At 45.0% G+C, this 18,171-nt stretch overlaps 1 protein-coding gene across 1 annotated transcript in view; it reads right to left on the bottom strand.

Moving 5' to 3' along the window:
• Positions 1–13,462, bottom strand: part of MKLN1 (muskelin 1) — a 93,388-nt gene extending 79,926 nt beyond the window's left edge. The window contains exon 1 of the mRNA XM_041477521.1: positions 13,338–13,462. Within this exon, the coding sequence (XP_041333455.1) occupies positions 13,338–13,432 (95 nt within the window). The 5' untranslated portion in view covers positions 13,433–13,462. The remainder of the gene's footprint in view (positions 1–13,337) is intronic.
• Between the last annotated feature and the right edge of the window lie 4,709 nt (positions 13,463–18,171).

Genomic DNA, 18,171 nt, shown 5'->3' with positions numbered 1-18,171 from the left:
CCCAGATTAAACTAAAAAAACCAACCTAAAAATCCCTAAAATATATATAATTATTGGCAAGGTGACAATGCACCACCTGCTGGACAGGGCTTGTGAGCTCCACCACTTCCAACAAACGAACTCGTCAGCCCATAAAACTTATGTAAAAAGAAGGAAACAGTCATCAAAAGGCTTCTGCCATCTCCATCTGCTGTGTAGGAGGAAAAGAACACGAGCATCTGGATTACTACAAAGGGCTGGAGGAAAAAGCACTCCAATGAAAGCTCCAAAGGGAAAGAGGTTAAGTCAGAGGTTGAGCATTACCAGACAGAAATCAGCTGGCTCTTTCCACACTGGGCAGCCCAAAATCACCATAGTAGCAACAGTATCCAGGCAGTCCCATGATGGGACAAGGGACACAGCCAGGAGCCACGCCAGGGTGGCCTCTTAAATCTGAACACTTTTGAGAGCCGGCCAAGTGGCTGTGTCTTTCCACAGGCTTGGAGAACACCTCCGGATTTTCACACAGTGCCGGAATAAAACTGAAGTTCCCCCTCGCTTTAGCTGATTCCCATCATAGCATGGCATTTATTAAACAGCGATGCCAGCACCGAGCCAGGTCTGTGGCTGCTTTATTCACCCATCCCCACTTGGGAAAATGCAATGGAACAGCACTGCCCTCTGCTCCAACCCCATCAAACATAAAAACATGGCTCTACATAATTCAACATCCAGCTAACAACATCATCTGCACTGCAAAGAGGCTCAATTACAAGAGAAAACCTGGTCCTGGCTTTAATAACAACTGGGACAAAACAAACCAATCTAAGCAAAGAGAAGAATTTGGGAACTGAGACACAAATTTCTAATAAAAGCTGCCAGTCTGAAAGCTAAGTCCCCATTAGAAACCACAAGACACTTGCTTTCGAGAAGAATCACCTGCAGTCTCCTGTACCATGCCACAGGCAAGAGCATGGTATTTGATAAATTCTTGATAGCTCTTAGCATCTGGAGAGAAAAAAAATGCTAAACTTAAAGATATGTATCTTATATTAAATACTTTAGGGATACAAAGGCAGATAAAACTAAATAATGCTGTATGGCTTTTCTCCTTTATGGAAATTTATCCTAATCCTGGAACACAAGAAGACAAGTTACCCTACGGAATAAATTTTATTTATGATTCCATTACATTTGTTTAAACATTAGACAATAAACTCTTCATACACTGAGCAACACTCGCAGGAATTGGCACTGCTGCACAGTCAGATAATGCCCAGCTGGAAAGAGGCATTTTGTACCTGGGACAGATCCCAAATATCATATTTTTAGAAGCAGACTTGTTTGCTTCTCCAGGTCAAAGATCAGTTTTGCCACAACCAAGGAAGATCTCAATCACTACAGCTAGACAAGATAAAAACCCTTCCACAGAGAAAAGGGACAGGCAGCTCACACAAAATAAAGGCTAAAAAGAAATGTGAAAGATAAAGATAGCAGTATCAATGGAGTTAGAATGTTTAAAATACATGGGTTATTAATTTATTAAGATTAAACAAACATTGAAGACAGAAGTCCATGTGTACAAAGCCATACCATAACAGTTTAGGAAAATTTGTGGACTTGGAGGAATTCAAGCACTGCAGCAGCCCTGAGGCAATAAGAAACAAACAAATGCATGTCCTAACAGCAGATGCTTTTTCCATGTAAAGCCCTTTTTCTGGACATCACAAAACTCCTACACAGTACCCGGAGGGAGGCTTTGCAGATATGACACCTAGATTAAAATCTGAGAAACTTTAGAAGTGAAAATTCCATTAACACAACGACTTTCCATGTAATTTTCACAAGACATTAAAAAAGGTATTTGTAAGCCCTCGAGCTACCACAAGTACCAACGGTTTTACGCAAGCTTTTCCTGTGAAAAAAGCAACCCATTAAACGTGGTTTGAGATAACTTCTCATCATCAGCTGTGGGTACAAGATCAAGTCTAGCACGAAACTACAACACTGCCAAAGGGACCACCCCACCCACTCACAAAGGATCCTCCCCCTCCCTGCACCAGCAGCTATAATAAAGATTTGCATAAATAACTTCTTTCGTCAGATCAGTTCTCCAGCTCAGCTCATACCATAACCAGCACAAACTGGGACTAAAAGATGAGCAAGCAGCTGGATTGGGACCAGGGGTTCCACTGGAGTGAACTCCCAATCCCCCCCCTTCCCACTGGAAAGAAACAACTAAAAAAATGAGATGACATGATATTGGAACTCTGGATGCTGAGAATTTTAGACCCTCTGATTTTATAATTTTAGCACCTCTGCTATGAAAAGCAAAGCAGAAGGGGCCATTTTATTAACATCACAAGCAATTCCAGAGGCAGCCCTGGTGCTGCCTTATTTCCTAACCTGGCTGCCTGCACAGCTCCCAGGGGCTAAGCCTCACTGTAAGCATTCCCATCACTAAAGAGTGGATGGTTCCACGCAGAAAGCTCTTGGCAGAGCACGGTGCAAGTTTCTTTTCATTACCCAGGCAGACACTGGTCTCACAACTGCTGGAAGGAGATAATTTTTCCTTTTACCAACCCAGAAACTGTCATATCCTTTGTGCCAACTGTTGGCTGGTCTCTGCTGGAATGACAGAGATGTCCCCATGCCTGGGAACTTCTCTGTGCAAAGAGCTCTGTGGGTTCAGGCACGACAATCACTAAGGGAGAGTTTTCCTTTGCTCCAGTGGGAAAGGGAGAAATAAGATGACTTTGCAGAATATGCTGCAAATTATGTTTAAGGCTGCTATAATTTGCATCTAACCTAAATATTTTCATGGAGCTGCTATTAGGGAAATCCATGAGTTTAGGAACAAGTCTTTAAGAATAAACAAATCCCAAACACTCTCTTTGCTTGGCACACTCATATGGCTCTTCAGAGAGCAGCTGTGCAGGAAAGGGCACAGGCTTTACTAAGAGGACTTGGAACTCAGACTCTCTTCTTCTAAACCACAGAGCTACCATGCCATTACACTGCAAAAAGGCACTTGGAGTGCTAGGAAAACACAGACTGGCTAGAAATGGACTAAATACTTGCTCCAGGTTTGTCCACGTGATGATTCTTTCAGTTTTTCCTACAACCATCCCAAAAGAGATTGGGAAGAATACAGCAACTGGAATACACAGACTAGAATTTCCACTAAGTCCACTGTAAGACGTGGTGGACCAAACTATTCCAAACATGCAGAACCCTCACAGCAGCCAGCAGAAAGCATCCACGGAGATAATCCTGCCCAGCCTAGACACTGGAATGTACACACAGCCTTAACCAAGAAAAACAGGGGCAAAAAAAACCTACTTACCACCTAAAAATCCAGTGGATCTGGAAAGAAATACACAAAGAAATACAGTTGTTGTTTTTTTCTCCTGCAACTCCCATAACTCACTACAAGCCATGCTGGTTTTGAACCACCTGGCTGCAATGTTTGAAAATCTGCGTGAACCTATAGCTGCCCCCTAAAGCAAGTCCAAAAACACTTTTAAGGTTCTGCTACAGTTTCTCTCCTTCTCGCTGGAAAAGTTCTCTGCTCAGAGTGGCAGAAGGATGTAAAGACATGGAAATTCCTTGATTGAAAAACAGTAAAAATGGGAAGTTATTATGCAGATCCATTGAGGAAAAAAGTGGAGGGTTTTGGGGTTGCTTTTTTACAATACAGAACTTCTTAACCTCTTGCATAGCAAAACTAAATTTGAGTAGAACAATGCACAGGAGCACAGTTTTAAATATTATAATGTCACGAGATTGGCCAACTTTCTGCTCAATTCTGCTTCATGTGCTCACACTGTCATCCAGTATATTATAAACCTATTTCTATAAAAAATAGCTTAGTAAATACAGCATTACAAAAATAAACTGAAGAATTTAGAAATCTTACAGAAATTTATTCATCAGATCACAGCTGACTATACTGGTCAACAAATCTGGGATTACTTAGCTCTGGCCTAGAAACAACCCAGTTAAAATCACGTTCTCAATTTTTTCAATGGAAAGTTTGCTTTTGTTTTTTAAGGTGCCTATCATCACTGCCAGACCAACCTAACTTCTTCTCAAATGCTAAATGACTCTGTCACAGACATTTCCAGTAAGAGAAGATAAGAAGTATTTTTTATCACTCCCCCATCTAGTTAAGACTTTAAAACAAGACTTTTTTGATTCATCAGTTCTTCCTGGAGACACGACAGGAATTAAATAGTAACAATAGTGACTAAAACTGCAGCAGTGTAGTGCGGGAAGTTACAGAATCACTTGGGGTTAGGAAAGCCCTAAGATCACCAAGCCCAACCATTAAACCAGCGCTGCCAAGGCCACTCAGGTGCCACATCCACTTGTTTTTAAAATCCCTCCAGGAACGGTGACTCCACCACAGCTCTGGGCAGCTGAGCCAGGGCTGGACAACCCTTTTGGTAAGGAATCCCTTCCTGAGATCCCATCTAACCTTCCCCTGCCACAACTTCAGGTCATTTCCAAGTTATCAGAGCCCAGTAAATAACTTCTATTCCAGTGACACTCAAAAACCCTAAATCACGGATTAAACTTTTGACTGTATCACTGAGAGTTTCAAATCCTTGGTGGCAAGAGCTCCCAGCTCCAGGCTGGGAATACCCAGTATTAGCACAGAGGAAAAACAAACAGGAGAAAAAATAAAGTCAGGCTTATTTACTTGAGTTGGTACCCACAGTAACTTCACGCATCACAGATGATTACCAGCCTAATTGTCCCAACATTTAGGGATTATAGTTTAGATGCAATTTCACTGCTAAGTGATGCTGAGAATCTTCTACGCTTGAAAAATTGCCAAGGTTTGTTCTCTCCCTGCACTAACTTTGGGTTTAAATTTAAGAATTGTTAGATCACTAAAACAGATCTTTTCTATGTAGTTTGATTAATGTCTATCTATTTTTTTATAAGCAAGTAACTTAAAATGCCAGTGATATTAATGAACTCAGTGATTATAAAATCATCTGATGCAGTTTCTTTTACTCATTTCATACTCTGTGTTCACTGGTACATATTATTACCTGTACATATATTATACATGTCCACTTGTACATATTATTATCCTCAATAAAGATATTTGAGCACACAAGGATATCTGAATTCCTGCCTTTTAACCAAGCTTAGGTAAGATACCAGAAGACTCCCTGAGTAGAAATAAATCCCTGGCTTAATAAAAAGACCAAGAATAGCATGAATTCTGCCCTCCAAGACTCAAGGATAAAGATGAAGAGATTACACTCTGCAGTTGACTGAATTTGTAGCCAATAGATAAAATACTGGAGACTAAAATCCTCCAGAGTTTAAAACATCACCACCCACAACCACTGGATAGCAAGTTTTCATTTTGAGAAAATCTCCTGTCCAGCTTGAAAATAGTTTGGATCATCCGTGAACATCGGGATTTCTACAGCCAGCAATCAGCACAAAAACTTGGACTTTCCAAATCTTCCACTCTGGTGGATGGAGCAGCCCACTTCAGCACTGCTCACTTCTCATTTCCAAAAGCATTTTTTTGGGACAGGACAGACCCTTTTTAAGTAGATTAGAAGAAAGCAATGTCTAGCACACATCTATGCAAATTCCCTGTGCTATATTTTGGAAGCATCACAACCTCAGTAGAGTATTTCTGCTTGACTAATGCACATATGGAAAAACTTAACAAAGGCCACGAAGTAGATCAAGGCCTTCCACGATTTCACAACACGGCAAGGATGCTCTTATATTCCACAATATCTGTAATAATTCCACTCAGGGGAAGCCACAAAACCAGACTGAGTGATGATATATAAAGATATACATTGCTAATGTAAGCCATAAACACATCTTTAATACTCATCAGCACTGTAACCTCACACCCAGTAAAAGTTCACCCAAAAAACTGATGCCTGTAAAAGAATTTAGAGCAGACTATGTTCAACAAAACAGACTGAAGCGCCCTCATGCCCAAAGTGATGTCAGGTTTGGAAATTTTTGCACCAAAACTCTATGGAAAATGCATCCTGGTTCCAGGTGGGAAAATTTTCACAGCTTTCCTTTCAAACTTAAGCTTCTCTCACTGACAGTGCGACTCAGGGAATGCAGAAGACAAAATAGTGATCTGGGAAGATAAGGAAGTATCAGCCTGTTAAGTGCTGGTTATGTGGAGAAATGTAGTACAGGTCAAACATTTAACCCTGGATTACATTAGGGAATAATTCCTTATTTTGGATCAATAATTCATGCTAAAGGATACAGAAGTTCCCAGGCCAAAATTACTTTCTATTTGGCAGATTCCAAATCCTGTAGCAGAAATGAGGATTTTTAGAAGACAAAATTGAAACTTAGCAATAGTGCACTGTCACGTAAGAGTGGAGTGGGACCCATTCATCAATTCCTTATTCACGGGTCAATTTACCTAACCCAAATTTTTACCTCCAATTTAACACTCTGTGTTAAATTGCATCTCTTTACTAATAAAACTTTCAAGTGCAGAACAGGCTGGGAAATTGCTGTTTAACTATAATTACCATAACAGCCAAATGCTGTTTAAACTATGTACCGACAGAAAAGGATTCCAGAAAAACACAGGTCATGTCCTAAAGAGAGTTTCACTGTTTTTTCAGGCACCCTCCCAGAGCTTGAGCATGACATTATGAACCCAGTCAGTCTCAGGAGGAAAGGCAGGGAAGACCAAGGAAAACACCACCAAATTCAAACTGACCAGAGCACAGTTTTTCTCCATGATGAAGATCCTGTCCTTTTCCAGGAACAGCAGAAGGTGCCAGCAAAGGAAGAGCAAGTGCTATCAGCCAGTCTGCTCCTGCAGTTCAAATTCAGACGTGCAGGCTGCTGTCCTCAACTTAAATAGATGGTTGTGCTCCTTGATTTAAATTGATTCAGGAAATAATTTCTCAAGGATTATGCACAGTGAGTTGGAAGTAATGACTGAAATAGCAACTACCTAAAGGAACAAACCACTCTACAACCTCAGTGTTCCTCTTCCCTTTCCAGTAACTGGTGTATTATGGAATTCAAACCCAGTGAACTTACAGCTCACTCTTCCCACAAAATTCAACAGGTAAAAAAAGCAAAATTACATCTGGGTTTACAAGTTTATATTAACATGCAACTAAGTCAAACACTGGCTTGCTTTGGAACAAGTCACCGTCTATGTAAGTGATGGAATCAGCGCTACCCACACTGCTTAATCTCAGCAAAAAAATCAGGGTCAGAGCACAAAGTCAGTGGGGGTGATAAACCTGACCAGTCTACCAGCAATCTGATAAAAACATAATCAACATACAGAATTAAAAACCATATTCTTTTGCCATAAAAAAAAAAAAAAAATCAAGCAGACTGTACATGATGCCTGAGCAATAACACTTATCCCAAGGAAAACTCTGTTTTAATAACTAGTTAGTCTTTAAACCAGTAATTAGTAATTAAAGGCTGGAAAACTTTTATTAAACTCAAAGGCTATACAGCCACATATACAGCAAATTACGCACAATCTGATGATGTTAACACCTCCCATGAAAATTTTACATTCTTAATGTTCTGTAAAATGCCATCCCAGAATAGGCTGAACATCAGAGCACTACAGGTTCTGCCAGGTTGGGCACACCAGGGAACCTGAGCAATTAGCATTTCACCTTCCTCCTTCTGCCAGTGAATAAACCTGTCCAATCTCTCAAATAATGTCTATATTTTAACTGGAGCCTAAAAAGGCTCATACTACAGCACTTGTGCTTTTACCTGGGGAACAAGAGACATCATAACTCATAATCCCTCATAACTTCATAATTTTGGGGTTTTTTTTCACTCCCTCCACCTCTCACATTTTTCTTTCTCACTAATTAACTTCATCAGACACCAAAGAAGTATTTTATAGTTATGTATTCAATCTGTAGGCAACTTTATTTTCTACAGAGCTATTTTGCTCTGTAAGTACTGAATTTCAGCACTCACAGAAAAATCCTAAGCTACAAAAGTGACATAAACAAGAGGAAAAATGCCTGTCAGAACATGAGGTTGTCTAGAAACATCCAAAAAGTCCACACAAACAAGCAGAGGGGGAAAAATATTTTCCACTGGCTACTTAAAAGGACGAAAAGCAGAACTGAGAGCATTTCTGTACACAGGGCTCAGCTGAGAGGAAAGGAGTGGGGCAGCTCACTGGCTTGCCAGAGTTTGCATCCCCTCCTCATTTTAAGAAATGGTGGAAGTGTTGATCAATATTGAAAGTCATCTGCAGTTACAGAGCCAGCCCCTGTGCCTGCTCACCTTCCCCTATGTAAAGGCAAAGCAATTGCAACAAGGAAAGTGAACTGGCTACGTCAAAATACTTAAGTAAGCTAGAAATGCTGACAACTTAAGCTGAAAAAAAGTACATTAATGCTTATTATTAGTGCAGAAAACCTTCAAAGTTACAGTTCCACAACTCTTCCACCATTTGGGTCTGGTTTAGATGGCTTTAAAGTGCTTAGACCTCAGCAGAAGGTATCCTCGCCTTGTAAAGGGAACAGAGCTTGGGTTCAGGGAACATAATATTAAAAATAAACCTTTTCATTAGTCATGAATGCTCTCAGCTTGAACAGGAGATTCTTCAAGAGCTGGATGCATCTAGAAGGAGACTTATGAACCTCTGTGGTACAGATCCGAGTCATCACTTTCATGTGGTTGGAGGAGAAACTGGGAACCACATTTCACTGGCCACAAACATATGTTTTTTCCTGTTACAAAAACCTCAGCGAGCACAGGAGCTGGAATTCAGGTTATTTTTCCCTTGGGGCTTTTTGTTTGTTTGTTTAGGTCTGTTGTTTTTAATCCTTATGGACTTTAACCCAAAAAGTTTGCTGCATGTGTTCTCTTCACCTTCTTGATAAGGTTTTGCAAGATTTGAAAACATTAGAGTACACTTCTTTCAGAGTGTACATTTTAGTCTACAGCACTACATTTTAGTGCTGTACACTACATCAGCACATTTTAGTCTGGCCAGGAACTTGGTGTTACATCCTCATAACTAGAAAGCAAACATAAGATTTGCATTCTCACTTTAAAAGCCTATGAGTCACTCATATTTTACTTACAAAGTATCTTTCACTAAGTTTTCTTCCCCTAGTTTGATGGAAATACAGAAAACTGATGAAAAAATAAAATGGAGTATATTTTAACAAATAACTAGATCCTTCCTAGGAAGGGGACAACAGAGTTATTCAGCCTTCAGCATGACACCACTCAAGGCATCAAACTGAAGAAGACTGGAATTCTCTGAACAACTGAAGTTGACCATTAAATAGATGAAAGTGAGTTGCAGTGAAAAAGTGACACCAACCAAAAGGTTGTTAATGGTATTTAATTATCAGCTAAGAAACCAGACTTAATTTATATTCTTAATAACAACCTTAGCACAAGAAATAAACAAAACACTAATTAAAAATCCTGGAGTCAAACACAGGAAATATACTCATCTTCCTCTACAGAGATGCCAAACAGGAAAACTTGAAGGACTGAAAATCTGAGCAACAGAAACAGGATGAATGTTCCTCACTAAAGCATGTGAATAGAGGAACACAGTAAAAAGCTCTTGTTGGTCTCTCAAGTGGGATTTCAGCCATATAAAACAGTGACAGAAGGACCTGAGTGCATTACCAAATACAAAATGCCATCAGTCATGAGGCTGATGCAGCCACTAGAACCCACAGCCCCAGGATGCAGTAATCTGGCAATAAAAAAGGGTACAAAGCTGCCATCACAGAGTACAGCACTTCACCTCTCATTCACCTCAGGAGGAAGTTCAAACAGGAGCAGGTACAAAAACAAGCCACTGAAAAAGTCAGGATATGAAGTACTTTTCTCCATGTAGAGCAAGAGCTTCTGGTTCTATTCCTTACCAAAAAAAAAACAAAACCAAACACCACCAAATTGGAGCAAGGCCGGCATTACCTTCTGTAACTCTTTATTCCCTCCTTGTCCCAAAAGAAACAAAGTGACTGAGCTCATCACTTCCTGCAGGAGGGCAAAGAAGGGAGAGGATTGAGCCCATCTCCCTGTCTCTGTGCATGTCTAAGGACAACAGCACTCGTCTGTGTCCCTGGAGAGAAGCCACTGTCACTGCTGGAGCAATTCCTAGGCCAGCCCCGTGTGAGGCACCAGGGAGCAGCCTCCCCTGAGGCTCCATTCCTCCCGGGAAGAACCTTGGAGAGGCAAGGAATGGATCTGACAGAGCAGTGTCAGGCAATGGGCCGGGCTGATCATTTTCCTAGTTGGATAACCTGAAGCCTCTCAATGCACCGGTGCCCCTGCACAGGCAGAGCACCTCTGGAAACACCAGATGTTTCAGCACCAAATTTCCTCTCGGATCAAGTCTCTTCCCAAAGGCACAACCTCCCCTACAACACAGACTGAGCCAGCCACTATTACCAGATCAATTTTTTGATTTCCACCCACAGTTTCTAAAATAAATATCCAAGTAAGTCTTCTTGCTGGTACAAACCAATAGACAACTCCAGTGATTTGCAAAACAGGAGAACTATTTCTTTTCATTAAGACAATCCCCACTTAACGTCTGGAAAAGTCCTTGCAAACATAGAGGTAGCTGCAGCACTGGTAAAACTGCCAGAAACTGGATCCAGCACTAACTAATCCTCCAGTACCACCACCAAATGCAAGAGGAAAGACACTGGCATTCAGCAGGGGAAGCTTCTCTGTCACTGAAAGAAAATGAGTTTTTCAATAGATCACTGATCCTCAATTAGAGCATGACCAGAAAGGCCTCTGAAAAACACTTTTTGTTTTGCTTTGTTTAGGCGTTTTTAAATTAAAAGAGAGGTTATCAGATGATTTCAGTGTTCAGTGTCAGTTGAGCATCACATAAGCAGGTGAGATGTCACTAGACATCTAATTTCTTCCCTAATCAGGAGTGATAAAAGTTTTACATTCCAGAACTTTGTTTCACATTTAAAACCATACAACTACTTAAGGCATGTGTTAAAATCGTGCTTAACTCCTCTGCTGCTCCTCCCCAGGCACTTTGCCTGTAATACCACAACTCCCAACAACAATCAATAATATTTAATAAGTTGTATATTCACTCCTACATACATGAGGGCAGAGCCCCTTTTCTCCTAAAGTAGTTTCTTTCTAGCTATGCCAGTGAATTTATTTAAACTACAGCATAACCAGAACTCCCAATGTCCTAGAATCATGCAGGTTGGAAAACATCCTCTAAGATCAAGTTCTTCCAGACAAGCATCATTTTGTTCTAAGTATTAAATACTAAGAGAACCTTTAGCTCTATGTGCATGTTGATCCCACAGGGTGTTATGGTCTTGTCCCAGCAATTTTCAAGATTTCCATCTTCAGCCCATCCCCAAAATCCCACCCTCCCATGTATTTCTTATTAAACTTTCTCTTTTTGAAAGGGTGATCTTAAATCACAGGTCAAAGCCTCTCCTTTCCAATTCAGATTGTATTCCAGCTCTCTCCCACACCATGGGAATAAAAAGTTAGCAAGCAAAAACCAAAACTTCCATAACAAGACCAGAATCCCTCAGACCAAGGTCAGCACACCAGAGAACAAGCCCATTGCTGGGATTACAGCGCTTAAAAGCAGATAAAGTTGTTTTCACTGATGACAAGCACTTTTAAACATCTTAAAACCAGCCAAATGCAAGGTCACACATTTGTAAAATACCATCCCAGCGACAGGAACATGAAGGCATTAAGGACTTTGGGCAGCACTGCAGATGCCACGTGAAACTTAATTCCTGACACGAGTCAGTAGCAAAAGGGACTAATGGGAGCCTTGGAAAGGAGTATCAAGGACAAACACAATACTCTGTGTTTATAGCACATCACTGAGATCAATAACGGACTGTCACCCCCTCCTCAGGGACCAACACTTTAACAAGATTTAAAAGCCAGAAATGCCAGTAGAAATAACATCAGAGACCTGAAAGAGGCACCCTAAGGACAAGCTGTTTTAACAGGGAAGGTAAAGGGACGGCTTCATTAGCACCAAAGATTACCAATTCGCAAAGAAACCAGTTCTTTTTCACATCTAACACAGAAAATATACAGAAAAGCAAAACAATTCAGAGTTCAGTTAAAAACCCGGTTTTAGAGGTTTACTTCATTTTGCAAAGTGGAGATAATTGAGGATATTAATAATTAACAACTAAGGCAACTCTGTCACTTGTTGACAGCAGGTGAGTTGAGGATACATCAATCAAAGGTCAGCAAATGCAGCACAATCAATGACGGGATGAGTCTCAACAGCCCTCCATGAGCTCGTTGTGCTGTGACCCCAGCAGTCCTCCCGAATTCCAGCACCAAGGATGGCTTATCCAAAAGGTGTACCAAAAACATCACACCTAAACCATGCTGTGGCCGCTCCAAACTTGACTGTCAGCGACTAGTGGCGTTCCACAGGCTGCAGCTGGATGCCACACGGCCAACAGAGGATGGGACCACCTGATACAGCAGCACAGAGCAATGGCTGTAACAGCTCCTGCCAACCCCAAATTCCTAGAAGCAGGCGATTAAGGCAGCAGGTGACCCCCTTCCCCTAAAGCCACACACAGCAGGGGACACTGCCCAGCATTCTAGAGGTCAGGGGCAGGACAGGACGCCCAGCTGCCAAAAAACACAGAGCCCACAAGCACCTGACAGAGGCAGGGCAGGGCAGGAGGGGCACTGACCCTTCCCCTCGTTTCACCCACTACCTGACCAGCCTCGTCCACGATGGTACCTGTTCTTCCCCCAAATCTGGAGTCAGCTTCTCCTCTTTAGCTGCAACTTTCCTTTGCCCGTATCTCGTGCTAAAGCTACCCCCAAACCGGACTCTCCAGCCCCTCCCGGTTTAACTCACCACTCGAAACCTGCAAGCCCAGACCCTCTGCCCCAGGCAACTCCTCCCAAATCTCTTCATGAACCACTTCCCCAAACACAGCCCCAAATGATAATACCCTGTCCCTGAACCCCCAGCCCAGCTGAGCACCTCCAGCCCCACTAACACCCCCAAGTCCCGCAGCACAGATTTCCGTCAAACGCAGCCCCCGAACCCTGCTGCAAAGAACCCTCCCATACACAGCCACCCCAAACTCTCCTGTAGAGACCCTGCTCACACATGGCCCTCCCAAAATCTGCTGCACAGAGCCCTCTCACACACAGAACGCCGCTCGCACACAGCTCCGGTCCCACTCCCCCCGCCGCGGCCTCCCCGCGCGGGCCTCAGCGCGGGGCCCGCGCAGGCCGCACACAGGCCCAGCCGCTCGGCCACCCCCAGACCCGAGCCCGCAGCGCGTTCCAGGCGCGGTGCCGAGCTCGGCACTCACTCGGGCAAGTAAGTAGAGGAGAAGCTGCTCCAGCGGTGCAGGCTGTAGCCCAACACGCGACTCTCAGCGCCCGCCGGACCCGCCGCCGCCGCCATCTTGTTGTCAGCAGCGGCCCCGGCAGCGACCGCGGGGGGCGGGGCCAAGCTCTTAAAGGGGCCGCGCTCTTAAAGGGGCCGCGCCGGCGGGGGTGGGGACGGTGTGAGGGGTTTCGGGGGTGGCTGAGGGGCTGCTCTCTCGGGCTGAGGGGTTCAGACGCTGCCCCTCGGGGCTGAGGGACCGTGAGGTGTTCAGGGAGTGCCCCATGTAGCTCAGAGGGGCAAGGGGATGCCCTGAGGGACTCAGAGGATGCCCCATAGAGCTGAGGTGGCCTGAGGGGCTCAGGGCATGCCCTGAGGGACTGAGGTGGCCTGAGAGGCTAAGAGAGTCTGAGGGGATGCCTTGAGGGACTCAGAGGATGTCCCAAGGAGTTGAGGTGGCCTGAGAGGCTCAGAGAGTCTGAGGGGATGCCTTGAGGGACTCAGAGGATGTCCCAAGGAGCTGAGGTGGCCTGAGGGGCTCAGAGGGGCTGAGGGGATGCCCTAAGGGGCTCAAGGGATGCCGCAAGGGTTTGAGGTGAGCTGAGAAGGTGGGGGAATGCACTGTGGGGATGAGGGGCTCAGGGTGTGCCCCATGGGGTTCGAGAGGGGTGCCCTGAGGGGCTCAGGGGGCTGAGGAGAATTACCATTCTCTGTTAATTACCGAAGGAAATGCTCCTTCCCCATGCGGGTGAGTGATTGGGAAAGGAGTCAAGAGAAACCCAGTGAGGTTCAATCCTGCACCAGCTCCTGGAATTATAAAATTGTTAAGGTTGGAAAAGACCTTTAAGACTATTGAGTCCCCCCATCAACGCAGCACCGACAGGACCAGCACATAAGCTGGGCATTCTTTAACAAGCTTTTCTCTGTCTGAGGTTGTTGTAGGGTTATTCCTGGAGAAGGGAGATGTTTTCACCCAGAGCTCCCACCAAAGCAAGGGGGAAACGTGGGACACCCCTGGGGGAGCTCTGGGCTACTTGAGAATGAAGGGGAGATATTTCAAGACCAGGGGGAGGAAAAAAAAAGCCAAACGAATAAACCACTGTCTGTTGGAAATGACAGATTGGAGAGATATTATGAGGCAGGACAGCAGGATGCCTGGCTAGATTAAATTAGCACAAGGATTCTTTTATTTTTTTTTTCCTTTTATTTTAGGAAAGTGAGTGAGAATGTGGCAGCAAAATCTGCCTGCGGATGAAAAACTCTCTCAGCAGCCTTGAACATCAACTGGGTGTTTCAGAAGTGAGGGGGAGCAGAAAGCACTTCATCTCAAGACCCCTTCCCAGAGGGGGTTCACTGTGTTTTCACTGGTATCAAAGCCACACGGCTCAGCAACAACACAACAAAATCCATGGACGAGGCACAAACATCCACATCTCCTTCTGCTGCTTTACTAACGAGGCCTTTTGAAATTTGTGGCATTTCTGACTTCACTTATCCCAGCTCCAGCCTGCAGGCATCCCCCTCCCAAAATTGCCACAGGAATAATAAAACAAACACTTTGCTGATAATATTCTCCAACCTTGAGGAAGAGATGCCGCCTCAGTGTTCGGAGCCTTGCTAACAGCCACCCCAAGGGGAACGATGCTGTGTGAAACCTGTGACCTCTGAATATGAAATTTAGGGGATTGAGAGTGGGGGTAAGAGCCCTGCAGCAGCCAGGAGGAGGAGGAAAAGGAGGAAGAGCCAGCAGCTCGCTGCTGCACAGTGAAACCACCCCAGGATTTCTCTGCCCAATATCCTGTTACCACTTGAATCAAGACCTGGATGCCAAGCCAGCGTATTTTTAGCACATTTTGGACTTAAAGTGAAGGGAATGCTGGTGAAATACGCAGTACTGACAGCCCTGGAAAATCTTTATTCATCTGCAGCACAGGCAGCAGGGAAGGCTGTGAGGAAGCAGAGCAATCCAAAGCTGCAAACCGAGCCCTCTGGTCCCTCCAGCACAGCCTGCCCAGTCCTGTGCAGTTACCAGTGGCTGCTGGAGAAGAGGGTTTTTGCACACTCTGAATGGACAGAGCACGGTGGGGAGGAGCGTGGTGGGCAGGGCAGTGTTGTGCTGCAGATTTGGACGGCCTGCAGCCTCCAGATGAGCTCTCTGTATCCCAAACAGGGCAGCTGCTGGAGCCCAGCTGGTGACGGGGCCGTAGAAGAGGGGGAGAAAACTCAGAAAACACAAATATCTGAACCCCACTGTGCTGGTCCAGGCCTGTGCCGTGCTTGCTCTGCCAATGTAACACTGGATCTGAGGAATGTGGGGAGCCCAATGGCACCAACATGCCTCATCCTACCTCCAGCAGTGACTGAGACCCATTGTTCCAGGGAAGTACTGGAAAGAGGGCACTTACACATAGAATCATGGAATCATTAAGGTTGGAAAAGACTTTTAAAATTATCAAGTCCAACCATTAACCCAGCAGTGCCAAACCCACCACTAAACTATGTCCCCAAGTGCCACATCTCCATGATTTTTGAACACTTGTAGGGACGGTGATTCCACCACTACCCAGAACAGCCTGTTTCAGTGCTTAACAACACTTTCAGTGAAAAAAATTTCCATAATGTCCAATCTAAAGCTCCCCGGGACAACTTGAGGATGTTTCCTCTCATCCCATTGCTGGGAGCAGACACCAACCCTCACCTGGCTGCACCCTCCTGTCAGGGAGTTGTAGAGAGTGAGAAGTTCCCCCCTGAGTCCCCTTTTCTCCAGGCTCATTCCCTCCAGCTCCCCCCAGCTGCTCCTCATCAGACTTGTGCTCCAGGCCCTTCACAAACTTCCTTGTCCTTATGAAGCAAACCCTGTGCAGAGTTTTCCTTCTTCTGCCCCCCTCACTTGGGACCTCACTGAAAGCCTCCAGCACGTTTTGGTGCCTCCCAGCCCAGAGCTGCCTGGGTGGATCTGTGCTGCCTGTGGCTGGCTGCTCTCTGAGGATGGGGCCGCCGAGGGGAAGTGAGAGCTTTCCTAGCAGCAGAAGGTCCCTTTGGCGTTCAGGGACCAGCCTGCCAGAGAGCTCGGAGGTCCCTGGACGTGTGCCTTGGACAGTAGCTGGAGTTGCTGGGAAAGGCCAAGGTGACCGCAAGAGATGTTCCCCACGTCTCTTTGCCAGGAGGATGCACACACAGCATTCACATTTTTGTCATCAGCGAGCTGGAACCCCAACTACAGGAAACTTGGGGATTTTACAATTGTTTGTCAGCCTCGAGAGAAATATCTCATCCCCTCCATCAGAAACTTGCTTCTCTACTGCGCGTGTGTTTCGAGTTTCCTCATGCAAAACCTCGCGTGGGCGTTTGGATATGTAATGAGCACATAGTTCAGGATGAAAACAAGTTTCGTGGAAGAGCCAAGTAACGCCAGAAAAATGAAAGCAATACAAACAACAACATGGCACGCAGCCATACCAGCCAGCTCGTGGGCCAGCCGGATCTCACGTCCTCCCCGGAGCTGCGGAGCCGATCAGCTGTTGGAAAAAGAGACCTTTAAAGACAAGCGAGAGAGGAAATAGCATTGGCAGCACAGGCCGCTGCATGTTTCCTTCCAAAGCAGGACAGAGCCAAGGACATTAGGCAGAGCTGTAACATTTGGGGTCTCGTTGCTCAGCCATGAAGCAAGGCAGAAACCTCAAGTGGGCTGCAGTTGTGTAAACTCCTATTGTTTAGGGAGCGGAAGCGGAGCGCTGGCCCGGCGGGGTATTGTCCTACCAGATTTTGGCGGTGCTCACCTAACCGAGCTCCTCCTGCGAGGCCAGGGCCTCGTTTAACTCAGACATGGTGCAAAGGGAATAAAACCTCCTGCCTGCACCAGACCCAGGCTAAGAGCTTCCTCCCGAGCCAAATGCCTGCTCCTTCCCCTAGCACCCTCAAAGAAAAATGTTTCTAACCTGTGGGCAAGGCTGGAGCAGGACCAGAGGGAATTCCAAAAACTCCTCAAACTGGCCTCACTCGTCTTCATCTCTCATTTTGATGACATGATGGAAAAAAGTGGCAAAGCTCATTGAGACCCATTTCCTGTGGGGCTGCCATGCACATCCACACCGAAAAGGGATGAGAACAAGCCTTAAAACCAGATGATGTTTTATTTCTCCTCTTAGAGAGAGGGATCATCTGTGCTTCCTTACAATGCAGTAAAACAATACCTCCTTCAGCATAATAAAATACCTCTTCTGATCTAGGCCCTGATCCAAGCATCTGCTCCTGGGCTAAACACTCCAATACCTGCTTGAGTCCTCTTCACTGCCTCTTGCAGCATCCGTCCTTTGGTTGAAGGCTTAAATCAGTGAAAGACCTCACTGACAATCCAGAAGATTGAAAAGGGCCCGAAATGCCAGCGCCTCCATGCACACATTGGCATAATTCTCTGCATAAAAGCCAGCTTTAAAAGGCTTGTTTTGCAAAGCACAAGTGTGCATTTTTTTCGAATCAAGGTCAGTAACTCAGCTTCATTCACTAGTCTCCAGCTGCAAAACAACATGCCCCAGACAATGGAGGAAAGTGTATCTGAGTCAGAAGATGCCTTTTAAGGGATGCAAGTGGCTCTGAGCCACACTGGGGAAAGAAGGTCTCCTTGGTACCCTGGCATGCTCAGCCCTGTCTGAACTGAAATAGGACACCCGAGGGCAGGGAAAGACAGTGAGATGGGAATGGTGGCACAAATCACACTCACACTCGCCATCCTTTGGTAAAATCACAGAATGGTTTGGGTTGGAAGGGACCTTAAAATCATCTAGTCCCAACCTCACCTGCCATGAACAGGGATACCT

This window comes from Pyrgilauda ruficollis, unplaced genomic scaffold (genome assembly GCF_017590135.1).
Source record: "Pyrgilauda ruficollis isolate IOZ18807 unplaced genomic scaffold, ASM1759013v1 scaffold111, whole genome shotgun sequence".
Taxonomy (NCBI): Eukaryota; Metazoa; Chordata; class Aves; order Passeriformes; family Passeridae; genus Pyrgilauda; species Pyrgilauda ruficollis.
Note: the sequence above shows the minus strand (reverse complement) of the source record. Positions and strands in the feature narration are given on the sequence as shown.